This window comes from Lutjanus erythropterus, chromosome 7, assembly GCF_056507025.1.
Source record: "Lutjanus erythropterus isolate fLutEry1 chromosome 7, fLutEry1.hap2, whole genome shotgun sequence".
Classification (NCBI taxonomy): domain Eukaryota; kingdom Metazoa; phylum Chordata; class Actinopteri; order Lutjaniformes; family Lutjanidae; genus Lutjanus; species Lutjanus erythropterus.
The window spans coordinates 40,250,191-40,266,035 of record NC_139323.1 but is presented as its reverse complement, the minus strand read 5'-3'; the positions used below and the strand labels follow the sequence as shown (position 1 = coordinate 40,266,035).

The 15,845-nt window shown below is 38.9% G+C and overlaps 1 protein-coding gene across 4 annotated transcripts in view; it reads right to left on the bottom strand.

Annotated features, from left to right (window-relative positions):
• csnk1g2b (casein kinase 1, gamma 2b) overlaps positions 1–15,845 on the bottom strand; it is a 45,410-nt gene that overhangs the window by 29,144 nt on the left and 421 nt on the right. For all 4 annotated transcript variants that reach the window (XM_084723763.1, XM_084723765.1, XM_084723766.1 and 1 more), the window contains exon 2: positions 10,574–11,383. In XM_084723763.1, the coding sequence (XP_084579889.1) occupies positions 10,574–10,801 (228 nt within the window). In that variant the 5' untranslated portion in view covers positions 10,802–11,383. The remainder of the gene's footprint in view (positions 1–10,573; positions 11,384–15,845) is intronic.

Genomic DNA, 15,845 nt, shown 5'->3' with positions numbered 1-15,845 from the left:
CACTTTAAGCTGCATACTAGTGCATGCTACATGCTAGTACACATTCAAAGCAAAGAGCAGAAATTTCAACAAATGATGTAATATTACTGACCAATGAGGGGAAAAAAGCTGTGGAAGATTTTCAAGGCCTTTTCGCCTGTGCTAACACACCACCTATTATTTCTCATCTGGTATATTTTCATATAAATAACTGTTTCTTTAGCTGCTCTTTTCACTCATGTTTTGGGGATTTTGACCAAGTTCATCAATAGTCAACTGAAGATAAAACAAATAGGCAATCACCAGAATATATATATATATGTATATATATGTATATATTTATATTTATAGTTTGATAACTTATAAATAATTTTAAGCAAGTGTCCTGATTGCTATCTGTGAAATATACTGCATCCACTGCATATCTTTTAGCCACAGGGGTGAACCACTTTTGAGGGATTATTGCAAAAAGTGTGTGTTATGTATTATTCTATATATTATGTTTTGTATATAGCAGCTGATATATTAATATCAGATTGTTTTTTACTCCTTTTGTTACAATTGTTTCAAAATTGTTGTTGTTGTTTCAAAAGCAGGATCAGCAATATTTTTTCCACTATTTTTTCCACCCCACCCTACAAGACTGCAGAATAAAAAAACAACAAAACAAACTCACAACACAGTGTATCTTATTGGGAGCCTGCAGCTGCACTTACTCATATTTCCAAATTCTTTTTCAAAAAAAAAAGATAGATGACAGTTGTCATGGCATAAAGCCAATGATCTGTTGACCTTAATAAATAAAAAAGTTAATAAATATCTATAAGTGCTGAAGGAGCTGCACAATGAAACTGTGGATTTGGAGAATCGTGACACCCCTACTTTAATCCCAATAACAATATCTAGCATTTTAAAACAGCATGATACACAATAAAACAGACAGCTGGGATGATGTAATGTCACACATAAATAAACATCTGTGTTGTTTACCATCTGGAAAGCCTGTGTGACATTCAACGGGTGCACATGTATGCCTATGAGTGCCATGTCCAGAGGAACAGACCCAACATTTTGCATAAAGCCCAGAATAGACCCTGACCTTTGCCTGACACCCACTAAACCATTTCACAATATGCAACTGGCAATGTGACTCGTCTCATCATAGACAGAGCAACTCAAATGTCAACATGGTGCATCTCCAGTCAGCAGCCATCATGGGGGTATTAATGGGGCTAACCGCTAACTGTAACGTTAAAACAAACAAGATTGAAGTGTGTGTGGGTGGGGACGTGTGTTTCCCTATTCCAGCAGACTTTATGATCAGAGGTGACTATGGTTGCCAGGTGGTGTTAAAGAGTGAGTGGTGTCAGAGAGCAACAGCTGGCCGGTGTCCAGCACTTCTCCTGTTTCAGCTCAGATTTAACACACCCAGATGGAGCCATCAGCTGCTTCCCAAAACCCAGTGTTATAATCCAGCACTGCTTGAAATCAGCCAGAATTAGACATCAATTGTATAGTTTAAAGATTTTTTTCTGTACCTGTGTGGGGTAACTGTGACTTTTGACCTTTCACAGCATCTGTGATTCAGAATTATTTTCTTTATTTAGACTAGATGATTCATTTTAAATGTGCTGCAGTACAGCCAGATAATGGAGTGATGGCATCAGAGCAATTAATGGTGCATCATGTTATCTCATTGTCAACACTAACAATGGTTTCCACAGAAGCTCGAATAAAAAGGCCTGGTATCATTATCAGACCTTGGGTGGATGTAAGAGCTGCAATATATTCTCAAAATTATTGTGAATAAAAACTACATTTCATCAGATTGTATTCTGATGTTACCTGACGTTAATAATTGAATTGGCTATTGACTCAGGAAGTTGGAAAAGCCTGCAACATCTCGGCTTTCAGTACTCCTCCCCCATCTGTTTCCATGACAACATTACAAAAAACATTCAAACATATTAGCCAGCTTCAAAAATTCTGATTTTACAGCTTTTTAAAACATGCTAAAGCTAAAGGAAGGCAAACAGCACACAATATTGCCAGTGATTAACATGGTCATGGGAAGCTCCACTCACATAAACTCAAGAGGCAAGTCTCTTTTGTCATTTAATAGTGGAGTGAGGCACGGCATAAGTACAATGTATTGTATCGTGTACTCTCTTATTTGTTTAACTTAAATTAAATATTGGGTCCTAGCATGCCTGGCAGTAATAACACAGTACAGTTACTAAATAACAGTAGGACAGTGTTATTTTTGATGTTATGGATCTCTACTCTGATGTACAGTCTGTACAGCAAACTTTATTTAAAGGGTTTAAGTGTAGAGCAGAATTTTCATCATTAAAGGTGTTAACATTTAAATTTAATAATCAAAGGATGACTTGTAGGCCTTTTTTAATATACATAGCCATCTAATTTGGCAATACTACAGAAGAATGACCTTAAACTAACAGGTAAAGCAACCAAGCAGCAACAAGTAGTATTATGTAAAGGGCTGTGATGGTATATATTTTTGTCTAATGTGGTAAAAAATAGTAATACTAATAATTACCAATACTAATATCACTAAAGACTAATAAAGTCCTATTTTTAAAATGGACTTTATTAAATGGTGCTGTTATAACTCATACTTTTTTAAGTCTAGAGTAGATCCTTTAAGGAACAGGGTAGTGTGTAGCATGTGGTTGAGATTTAGGGTTAGTGAGGGACAGCATACAGCTAGAAAAAGGTAAAGTTGTCAGTCTGGCAGTAAATGTACAGTACAGGTTACAGTGTGTCATTTAATAAATGCTGCAGCTTCTCAAGACCAAGAAATGTCTTGTCTGTTATTTCCAAACTACTGGGAAAGTGAAGGGGGTTAGCCCTGAAGTAAGCTGAGCAGGAAACACTAACAATAGAAGTACCTTTGTGCCTACAAAGTCAGTTCTAGTGAGATCATATTCCTTTCAGAAGCTTTGTAATCCAGGATTCAACTGCAGTGTCTTTTTGGAGACATTGTAAAATAAACCTGTAATGAAAAATCCAATACTGATTGTCTTCTGTCATTATTTATGAATTTTCCATATTGAAAACAGCTGTTGTTAGCATGTTGTCAGCCATCCACTGGCAATCCCATAATGCCTTGGCTTGAGTCTTAAGTTCCTGACTTGTCAGACAATCAGCAACTATCCTCCTTACTTGTTGGGTGTGAGAGCTAAAATGCATTGTAAACTAAAGTAATAGATCAGCTATACCAAAAAAAGGAAAAAAAGACATTTATGAGCTCAACCCTGCATTTGAGGTACAAAAACAGCATGACCACGCTGCTGCAGTCACTTTATTATCATCCCAGTCCTAACTATTTATTCCTACTTACAAATAATTAAAGCTGAATTTTGAATTTCAGTGTAGTCAGGCACTTTTTTTGACAAGTCATAGCAGGAAAAGCAAAGGTGTAATTAATACCATTAGCAATGGTTTTGATCCTTTTAAGTGTGTCAGTTAGCCATGTCAAAGAGCCAGTATGAAAAACATTACAGCCCTGAATAGCAATATTTTTAATTAAATCTGTGGTTTTCTTTGTGTGACATTTCAAAATGCAGAGTCCAAAAAATAACTTTCCTCCGCCAGCCAAATGGCCAATGAATGTTATTTTGTCACTTGTCATGTCATTTTATCAGCCACTCAATTGTCATTGTCATCAGTGTTCTGGCTGGAGAATAAAGCAAATCTACCAGCCACTTGCATATTTTACCAGCATTTTGCTGGTGGTTGTTATTTATTTTATTTTGGTCCCTGTCAAAATGTCTGCCTCCTTTTCCTTTAGGTCTGCACAGCACATCTTGTCAAACTCAGGCCAAGCAGCAGCATATTTTAATTTCTTACATGGTATGAAGCTGCTTTCAGTCTAACCTCAAACCTTGCCATTTCGCCTCGCAAAGCAAACTCTCAAAAATAGACCTGAGGTCAATTTGGCTTCAGCTCTTTTCAAATCACCATAATCTGATCCTGGTTTGGTTATTTTGTCCCGTTTGCCACTCCAATTACAATGCTATAAAGAAAGTGAAGACAGAACAGAGCAGTAAAATCCATGTCATTCACCATAATCACAATAGAAAAAATGTGAGAAACTAGCTAACTATTGCTATAGCCTTGAACGTTTTATACAATTTAGAAAATACAAGAATAGAGTGTCAGTGTAAAAAGATGTAAAATATGATGGTGCTTTACCATGAACCAGGGTGTATGCTTACTTACTTTGTACAAATTGCATAGCACTCACTGCTCTACAGGCACACACCCTGCACCATATTCAAACCTTTTCTGTGCAGTCACAATTTGCACTCATGTTTTTCTACATAAAACACCAACACTGATCTCATTGCTACTCTGAAGTCACTGACATTCAGACACTCCTGTACAGGTTTTATGACTGCTATTAAATCATCCTCAAAGCAACAGTGTGTGTGTGTGTGTGTGTGTGTGTGTGTGTGTGTGTGTGTGTGTGTGTGTGTGTGAACGAACTGTGTTGCTGCTGGCTACTGATTCATTAGGAGGATTAGCTAGTTGACTGAAGGTAGGCTTTTACATGCTGTTGACATCCAAGGATTTATTCATTTAGCCTGCCCAGCATGCTCTCTGGAGAGGCTGAGCAGGGTAGGGAAGAACTTAAATCGTCAAAATGTCACTTTAATTCCAGCCAAACATGCTGATAGAGCTTTTGTGCCTTCACAGTTCTTCGACAACTGCCTCATGGAGAGCTGGTGTAAGCTGCTGAGCTGGACTGCAACAAGAGCTGCTTACCATGCTTCAGTGGGAGGCAGACAGAGCTCAGTACAACACCTCAGATTTCCTTTAGAGCATCACGACTGACCAGCACCTCGAGAGGCTTCACTCATATCAACCACCTTACTTTTATGCCTCTGCACCAGTGACTCAGCCAAACAAAACCAAAAGTCTGCCAGAGACATTCCACTGTTCTCCATACATACACACATAGATACCCACCACACAGTACATACATGGTCTTTAGAAGCAACACAATATTTTATGGAATACTTAAAGCATCATTAATCAATTCTGGCCACTTGGGAGCAGACCTCCACAAAGAGCTGAACATCACAACCATAACCAGCATATAATAATATTGACTGACAGGTTGTATATTGTGTCCACTGTTACAGAAGAGATACAGAAGTCGTTGTGTTCCTGCAATGTTAATGCAGCATCCTCCTGCATGGTTCACAGCAGATTTGTGTGAAACAGATAATGATAGTGAAACACAGAGCTAGTTAAATAAGTGTAGCGTTGGACTGCAAGCATCAATCTAAGAATTGAATATATTTCAGACTCTGACAGTTAAATGTACAGCTGCAGGCTAATGTTACAGGGAAACTACACTGGGTCGTCTTTAAAGTAGTAGGGTTTTTTTTCTTTCGGACATGATTGATTGAAATTGAAAGGTCATTTGAACTGACTTTTGATTTAATGTAAAATTGTTACACACAAAACAGCAAATTTGCTATCTGGAAAACCAAAACAATTGCTGAAAACACTGAAATGCGTCACTGAGTTGAGGGGAACAGCCAGAGTTGGGTGATAATTGTCTGTGGGTTGCTCTCATATTAGCTCCATCTGACATTGGACCTGATTCTCACACAAAATTGTTAGTGTGAATTAGTGCAGCTTCCATGATTTAACTGATACAAATATATTGTATTATACACCAGTTATCATTCACACTTGACTATAAATCTAGCAAGCTAATTATGTCCTTTCAAACTTAAATCATGCACTCAGCAAGATCATTTCACTGGATAACAACACTCCATTGTGTCTTTTTTGAGAAACAAAACGACAGTCCAGTATCTTTTTCAATACCAAAATGACAGAGTACTTTTTCTTTATCTACGTAAACAAGTGCAAATGGACACCAACAAGGCACATTTAGTAGTCAGACAACAGCCAAGCATTTAATTTTGTGGTGTGCCCGGCTCACAGAATTAACCTTAAATAGCTTCTTCAGCTGATGAAGTCCGCCTCCGTCACTTGTCATTTCAGCCGGAGCAACTGAGGTCACATGGCTAAAAATAATAAGCCAGGACTGCCATTGTATGTCTTGATGGCAAAGAGCAATTTCATTTTTAAGTCTGACATCCATCCAAGCTTTGAACAACCACTGTCAACATACATCGGGAGAAACACTGCTCTGTATGTTCTCGACTGCCACACAATGCACAGTAGGTCTCTGTGTTTACGGTGTTTGTCTCCCTAGATGATCACTCCAATATCAGGCTCCTCTCCCTGAGCTATGGGAGACACTGTGCTATACAATACGTCCAAACACTATAACAATCACTTATTACTCTCCTCCCATGTTGGGCAGATATTACAGCCACTTGTCATTGTCAAACGTGTTTGTCGCCACAAAGAGGCCCCCTATTGGTTTATTACTTATTACTGATAATACCAGCTTTGCAGGTGGCATGTCACATAGGCAACTCCTCTGTCAATGAACGACCAACTACATGAAAAGAAGCTCCATTTGATATACAAGCTGTAAAGTTTGTAGCTCTGACCTGTTTGCAGAGTGGGCTGGTGGAAATATCAGTGAAAACCGATTCAATTGGATTTCTGAATGCAAAAAATGGATTAGACGGGTGTGTGCGTGTGTCCTGCACCCAAGGCCAACACAATGACAGGGTTAACATGGGGCTGATAACCTTGATAAGACAGTATCCTGAAGATAAAGGCAGAAACTATGAGAAAGAGAAAGCACTACACCAAGACAGAAAGTATGTGCAAAACGTTCTGGGGCAGTAAAACAACAACAACAACAACAACAAAAAAAGGGGGATTAGATGGTCATTTTCTCAGTGGGCAATTATGTCACCATGCCAGTGGAGATAGTGATGTCCCTTTACCCTTTATATGAGTTTGATGGGTGCTTGTTTCTACAGTAAGCCTCCACAGAAAGCAGACTTTAATGCTGCTGTTTCTTTAAGACATTGGGATCTCCCCTTGGGAGTAAGGCCTGCAGTGTACTTACAGCAATGGCTATATGGTCCTGCTTCCCTCACACAGGCGTTTGTCAGTGTGAGAAGGCATCCAGCTGAACCAAAGACTGAACCACTGTGTGTCGACAAGGCCTGCTAACAAAGACGACCTTTCAGCACTCGGCAGTTTCCCCCTTCTCGCTTGCTTTTTGCAGCAACATTCACAGCAGTTCCAGATCCATTCACAGAGGATCTTGTGCACTGCCCTGCCATACATCTCTATCTCTGCCGTCACGTGGTGGAGCAGGGTGACACTGGCATTCACCTTTGTCCCAGGTGCAGCCAGGCACCACCCACATGCCCAACTCTGAAAGCTGGTACACAAGACACTCAGCACATAAAGGCACCAGCTCAACACTGAGTAATCAGTATGTGCTGTCCTTCAGAGACTGCTGGCGTCTACAATTCATTATGTTTCAACAAAAGGGAAGAGATTAAACTAGTTTTAACCAGCTAGATAACAAATTACACTCTGCTGCTTTATTGGTTTCCTGGTAGATCAATGACACTTGATTCAACCAGTCACAAAGTAATAATTGACATTCTTCTTTGAGGTTCACTGAGACCAACGGTTGATCAGTTAAGAAACCACATTTGGCCTATTTGGTTTTAACAACAAGTGGAATATTAGAAGGAAGGCTATATCAAAGTCTAGTCTGGAATGATCAGCTGGTCAATTGAAAAGTTAGTCAAACAGTCAAATAAACTGCTAATGATTATGATGATCTATTTAGAATTAAATTCATGTATTAAGCAAAACATTATTTTGTTTCCAGCTTCTCAAATGTAAATATTTGCTGTTTTCCTCTTTTTATATAATAATAGCGAAACTGAATATCTTTGGGTTTTGGGTTGATTGGTTAGGGAAGACAAGCAGTTTAAAATGAGCTATAGATAAGATTTTTAAGAAACTTAAAACATTCAACAAAATTTCTAAAATTATCAACAAAACGTGAAGAAATAACAATTTTGACATTATGTCAAAGACGTATTATGTTGCAGAGACTGAAGTTAGCATGTTAACCAGCTAGTCCCAGCCCGCTGTGTCTCGTAATACCACTCAGTATCTCAAGAGGCAAAAGTGAGTCACTGTGGTATCCAATCTGCCCTCAGTCCAACACGAGAGGACAAATAGGTAGTGCTGCCCCAAGGGAAAGAAACCACATTCAGGAGCAAAGAAAGAAGTGACACAAATGGGATCGAAACAAGGGTTAACTTTAACATTTCTTTCCAGTGCTGAGACAGCTCTTGGCAAATGAAGGACTTAAGTGTCTTCTACACTAGTAAGTAAACAGCTGTTAATGCCAACGCTGGATATTTAACAATAGCTTATGAAGGTAACTGAGTGTATAACACCGCTGACAGGGTTAATATGTTTGTTAAGTTAGCTGCTCGTTAAAAGAAAAATAAGAAAGACCTGTGGAAGAGAATGTGCAATTGCTTGTTTCTTACAATAGGAATGGCACATATGCTGCCCCAAAATTGATGGAGTATGAATTAGACAAATGGCCAATTCCTACATACAGCTTTATTCATATTTTCTTCATTCTTGTCAAGTTTAAATTTGTATTCTATCAAACCGTAGAACCTACTTCCCGATAATAATCAACAAATAGCATTTTCCTTGTCCTATACTTTGCCAACAATTATTTTAGAGGCTACAACTTGTTCTATCTACAAGTGAGCAATTAGCACTGAAGTGACTGACAGGTCAAGGAGGAGACCCTACTCATGTCGAGCATGTGTTAGCAGGTGGTTGTAGATAACAGTGCTGTTATTTGTTTGTCCATGAGGAAGAGCTCAGTAACAGCCTCTGACAAAACAGAAGCCTAACTGGACAGGCAGTGACATTCGCTGGGTTAGCCCTGGGAGCTGTGAGACCAGGGACAGACGAAAACATGTGGACAGACAACTGTGCCAGAGTCTAGGTTAGCCCGAGACCTGACAGGGGAGAACACCTCTCCATGTCAGGAGTAACAACACCAGTGTACAGGCTGAAAACTACTCAAACAGTAAGAGTCCCATTTGTATAATTAATGTTTAAAAAGGATATTTTTGTGAACATCAAAGGACAAAATTAGAGTTGTCAATGTAGCTATGAAAATATGATTAACAAAAAACATGAATCACCATCTGAAATTAGTCCTCAAAATTAAATCCTAAAGAAATCAGAGTCTTCACATTCACGACATGCTATTAAGCTGGGCCTTGTTGAGCTTTGTTGACACCATTAGCACACTTCCTCCTCTCACTAATATACATTCAGATAAATGCTGGGTCCAGTGGGCCACAAGATCCATGGAGCAGTGTCAGGGCCCTAATGCCAGATCCAGATATAGCTGGACACCATGGGGATAAAAATAACCAAGCAGATGGGAGGGTTCCCAGGCAAGGGGGGAGAGGCAGCAAGCACAACTAAAGGTTTCAGAGGAGAAGAGAACTGCAATTATAGCTGTTTGCTAACCTCGGCCTTCTATGTGGTTAGCAAAGCCTTCAGTGGATGCCCGTTCAGAGATAATGACCTCGCTGGGAGATACAAATGTAAGGATAATCATACACAGAGTAGTGCAGATGTGGTGGAGATGACGCCTAGCCTGCAGCAGCCTCAGCATGACTACTTAACTAGAGTTCGAGTTAGGCCTTGCTTACATTAAGGCACTGTGGGAGAAAAAAAAATCTGACAGTGATCACAGCACTACAAGTGGCAACACATTTATAACAGAGAAATGATGTGCAGAGGAAATGGTTGCGCAGCCACCAGCTGGCCTAGAATCTGACAAAACAAAAAGAGACCTTGACATTTCATGTGGTTTTTCACAGCCCGTTTAAATGCAACTAAACCAGTGACTGTGAAAAAATGTTCCTGCTGACACAAAATAAAAAGACGCAGTAAATTATTGATCGCTTACAAGGCTTGTTGTGAGCTTATTAGAGAGAAAGCTTCCACAAGAATTGACATTAACCTCACTGACTGGGAAAACTGTAGGATAGGTAGGTAGGAGGTTAGAAAATTTTGCTTTTAGAAAGGATGTTGTTTCAAATTTAGTATCTTATTTCATAAAATCAAACCCCAGAGGACAGCAAGTAAGCGTTACCACTTGTTGAGAACCACTTAGAGGAACTAAAAATGTTTTGCTGAGAAATACAAGGTTTACTTTCAGTTTGCTTTCTCTTTGAAATCATGTCAAGTAAGTGGCTGGCTTATGGAAACAGCAACAAAATGTAGTTTAAGATATTATAGCCTTTGTTCTTATTTGATATCCACTACTGAATAGAAGAATTAGTATGGGGGCAAGTAAAACTTGACTTTGGGCATACAGATATCCTGGACAAGTGGGGAAAAAAACATTAACGTTAAACACTGGGTGGGTTAGAAAATAAACTTTTAACATAACTGTAACTGCTGAAAAGCATGATATACATTAGGCAAACAGGATTCTTCATATAGGATGCAGATTTGTATGGGAGATGTACCAGAGCAGTGGTGCGGTGCATGATTGTATGATCATATTTCTGTGTTATGTCACCACCAACCCTGAGGATGAACTTACCAATTTGATGGCCACATATTCGTTAGTATACAGGTTTTTTCCCAACCGCAGCTCTCCAAAGTTCCCGCAGCCGATTTTTTTACCCACACGGAAGTTTGGGCCAACCATAAGAACTCCAGAATTGGTCCCTGAACTCCGGCCCCCATGTCCAGTCCTGCTGCCTGCTGTCTTAGACATCTTTTTCCCTTCCTCTGTCTCTCCCTTGCCCCCTCTCTTGTCAAAATCCATAAGCTTGTGATACCCTGGCCTCTCCACGGTTATTCTCCAGCCATGCAAACCATAGAAACTCCAATAACGACAGAGGAGGCTTTAGGGAGGGGGAGGGAGAACAAATCTCACAGGACAGAGGAAAGGTGATGCTGTTAAAATGCGCAATGGTTCAGAAGACACTTAAATGAGCTCAGACTACGGCTGAAGTGCCCTGCGTGTCTATCAGACAGCTCTTCTCTCGAGCGCTTCCCTTTTTCTTCGTGTTCCTTATTTACCAGAGGGGCTCCTTTCTTGTGTGCTTCTCCAGCTCCAGTCTCAGAGTAGCATGTCCCTGCCTGAGGAGTAGGCAGGTGGTGCTAGGATGTGCTCACAGACACACATACAATACTGGTCATAAAAAAGCACTCCGAAACCCAGCTACTGTATCCACAAGGCCACTTGGGAACATATCCTGGAGTGCCTCATTCCTTCTGGTCAGCCTTCAGTGACACAGTGGACACTCTCCATGTTGCTGGGCCACAGCAGACGAGGTAACCCAGAGATAGACAAAACAGTGATGAGGAAGACAGGTAACGTGTGGGTTTGACGTCAGCTGGAGATCTGTAAAAGCAAAAATAGACAGAAATCAGTCTGCTTTCTGTAGAGCCGGTAACAACAACAGCACAGATCATCTGTCACAAATAAACTCATTCATTACTTATTCTCACAATATATTCTGACCTCTTTTAGGATCTAAAAAATTAAAGAAAACAGATGCTTATTATGTTTACTTGACGCAAATAAGATACCCACTCCAGTAGCTATCCCATTCTTATGGGACTTATGATGGAAAGTACTCTCAAACACTAAGCATAATCTGTGAAGCAATCAATGCAAACCAAAATATTGGAAAACTCAACAAATCAATCATCATCTGTTCCCATAACACTTCGTGAGATTAAAAATTTCAGAAAAAACCTTAAACCTTTTACTTGAAGATCAAATTATGTCTACTGTGGCTGTTCCTTACTACAGCTGAAATGAGATCTCACTCCAGACCGGCGCAAGGCAAACTCAATAAAGCAATCAATATGAGCGGAAATATTCCACAGAGGACCTCAGACATGAGAGAAAAGATCTCTTTTACAATTAAACCTACTTTCTGGAAGCTCAAAACACAGTGTATTGCATATATTTTGTAGATCACAAAGTTGTATTCTTATACAAGAGACTAATGCATCTAATGTTCTGAAACACTGTCAGGCAATTTTTTCAGGCTGAAAAAGATCTGCAGATTTCTGGTCATGTGTATAATAAAGACACATCCAAGAGGCCAGGAATGGAAATAATCAGAAGATATCAGACTAAGCCATACACTACTGAAGCAATGCCAGGCACAAAGGACATCAATCGCAACCATAATTTCAGTTTTCCCTGGCAGTGTAACTTGACCATCTCTGTGCAGCTTTTCGCTAACAATCACATGCAGACGTCTCTGTCCAGAGCAGCTCTTCTAATTCCCCTATGTCTATGATCTAAGAAGTTGGTGGTGCTGAAGAGAGCAGGTAATGCAGGCAGTAGAGATGGCCAGCTACTCTTGCCTATGGAAAGGCACTTACACAGATCAATGACTGCTGTAATGCCTCATCTCATCATAACATTTGCATCACTGGGATGCATATTATTGGAAGGATTTGGATATTGTCTAGTCTACAGCTAGCTCAGCTGTATATAACAAGACTAATACAACAATCACAGGTCTAACATACAGTATTAACAGAAATAAGTCTGATGATGAATGAGCATTGTTTAGTGTGAAATATTTCTAAAAATCATATGCACATATGGTACCTTAGAGATCTGTGATGGGTACCGGGAACTGGTACCGTTTCCTGACTGGTCAGTATCGAAATATCAATAAGGTCCTCTTATAAACAAAACTATCTGTATTTATGTAATGTTATATCAACAGCTGACAGGGCTAAACTTTCCAAAGTATCTTGATGAAAATACAGTTGAATAACTCAAGAAACAATTGAGTGTGCTAGTTCTGAAAAAAGTAATAATAAAATAACTATTGACACTTTTCACATTTTTTCATGTCATGTCTTTATTTGATATTACTCCATAATTTATATTACACCATAATTTGGTGCAAACAATAGAGTACCAATAAGTATCAATAAGCAGTATCACTACTCTTTACTCACTACTGGAATCTTGAGGAAGCAAAGCTATAATGAAATGACACTAACTACTGAAGCCTGAAACAATTCGTGGTGCATGTGTGAGTAAATGAACCATGACACAATCTGGAAAAATCCACTGAAAATTTTGTGCATGTATGAATTCTTTCACTACTGCAGTCAACGTGCTTGAGAGAGGGAACACATTTATAGACCAGGTATGTCAATCATTACACTGTCATGCCCTCCCTGTGGCGTGATGCATGGTAATACCTGCTGTAGGAAAAGAGACAGGCCTACCTGCTCACCACATTGGAAGCGCAATAAACAAGATGGGTGAAAGCTAAAATTGCCAAATGATCACAACAACTGCAATGGCAAAGTGCACTTTGCCAAGCACTTAAGGTTCATATTAATGTTACGTTAATGTTTGACTATAAGAGAAGATAGAAATGCTCCTGGAACTCAACAAAGATCAAAATTAGTTACTGTCTCAGGTAACTTTTTAGCCATCTTGGCCCATATGCAGACATTAAAGTAATTTATTACAACTACTCAAATTACAATAATTAAGCCTTTTTTTTTGCATACTTGTACTTTGAGTTTGTTTTCCAAGTATAACCAAGTATACATTACACTATGCAGTCTACTACTTTTTAAATTATAATTAAAGGGCCTACGATATCCAAACCTCTCATCTGAATTTTTGTAGCCAATAAGGCTTAACGGGCCAATGACATACAGACAAAAAAACAAATGTTGCAGCATACAGGTGACTGTGACCACTGAGCAGAACAACGTAGTAGTTGGTAATAATTTAGACTCAAGATTTGGAGAAACAGAAACCTCTTTTCAAGTGAATGTCTGCTAATGATAATGCAATAAACAAAAGTTAAAAAGTAACTAATACGCTGAGTAGTCTTTGAGAACAATCCTTGTACTTTTACTGAGAGTTCAACAATGTGACTTGTAAATAATATCTTGATATTTTTGGGCTATTCTGAAATCTACAATATATAACTTGATATAGTCAATACAGTTTCTCTACACTACATATAATACATAATTTGTTCCTCTTAAAAAAGTGTCAAATAGGGCTGGGAGATAAGTACAAAATTGCAGCATCCATGGGATGACAATTAGTGCTTTTACAAAATTTTAATACAAAGATTTTTTATAAATAATCATCAGTAATGTAGATATAATGATTAAGCAGGTAAAGGCAATTAACAGAACAGCTAAAACAGTCTGGTAAGTCCAGAATATTACATGAGTTTACTGTGATGCAGCGTTTAACCAGCAAAAGACAACACTAATATCATACCACAACATACTGTTACAATACCCAAACTCTATCACGATATCTAATCTCATATCAAAATATTGATATAATATTGATATGATGACCAATCCTACTTTACTTGAGTATTTTTTTTAAAAAACAGTTGATTTACTTGTAGTGTTTGGGTACAGATTTTCAGTACCATTTCCACAAGTAACCACATGTCTACACTGACTCATTTCAGGAAGTTGTGTATTGTTTTTCTTGTCAGCTGTTACATATGATCTTAGCTACCTGTTTGTTCAAAACACATCTAGAAAGTAGTCATATATTCCAAGTTTTGACGAGGCACTTTAAAATACACAGTACAAAAAAAACCCACTGAATGATGTCTCGCCAAAATGAAATCTTGGGGTAGACTGTGGCGTCAGCTTGCTACAATTATAACGCTGTAGTCAATATAGTTAGCCATTAATAACACGACGCAGGACAATTTCAAGCGTTATAAATCTGAATCCAACTAGTATCAAAGTCTCAAAATGACAATAAACAGTAGCACCCGGACTAGACTGACAACTTTTCATTGCCGTGGTGTAAAATGCCTTTTAGAGCTCATGTTAATGCTAGCTAATAGCTAGCTGACTACCGAACAGTGCCTGGCAGCTGTCATTTAGCGTTAGTTTCGGGTGACTAAAGTAGCCACTTTGTGTAATTCATAGCACGAAGTTTGTTTTACGACACGAGATGAGAGAAAGAAAAAGACGTTAGAAGAAACCCCCGGCGATAAAAGTCTCCAGAAAACCTAGGGTTAACATTAGATTATGTTAGCTGGTTCGGCGGACAAGGCCAGCTAAACTCTCAGGCTATCTTGGTGTTAGTTAGCAAGCTCGAGTTAGCTTGACATCGTTCAATCGCAGCCAATTTGTTTCTACTGAATCGTTTTCGTGTGCTATAGAAATACAAAATTAGCTTAACGGTAAATTATTATAGAGTAGACTTGTACCTTCATGTTGTAACTAAATCGAAATGTCACACAGCAATATAAAGCTAACATAGCAGGCGCCTTCCAAAAACAGTTCGTTTCTAGAAAGGAACCCCAGACTCGCGAAAGATCTCGCGAGAATGATCATTTCATCAAAAACCATGATCTTTCCCTAACCATAACCAAGTGTTTTTGTCCTTCAAGCGTAAGGGTGTATTAACACGGTGTTGTCACGTTAGAAAAGACAATTAGTGTGTACCACTCGCACAATGTAGAAATAATGTGTACAAATCTCACGAGAGTTTCGCAAACTTGGGTTCCCTTCTAAACACAACCTAAAAAAACACCGTTCCACTTGGCCCTGATAAAACCCAGCTAACGATGTAACGTTAGCTAATCTGTTAACAATACTGTACCATGAGAACACAAGCCAGCTAGCCGTTGGCGAACCAATGCAAACTCAACAAGTCGAAGCAGGACAGACCATAAAATATTCATTGATTGACATTCCCTCTGCTAGCTACATTAACCTGGCTAGTTAGTAAATGCTTAATAACTGAGAAATAACAACGTCCCAAGCGACGTTGTTACCAGTTAATGCCATCGACTTAAGTAATGTTATGATAAGATTGA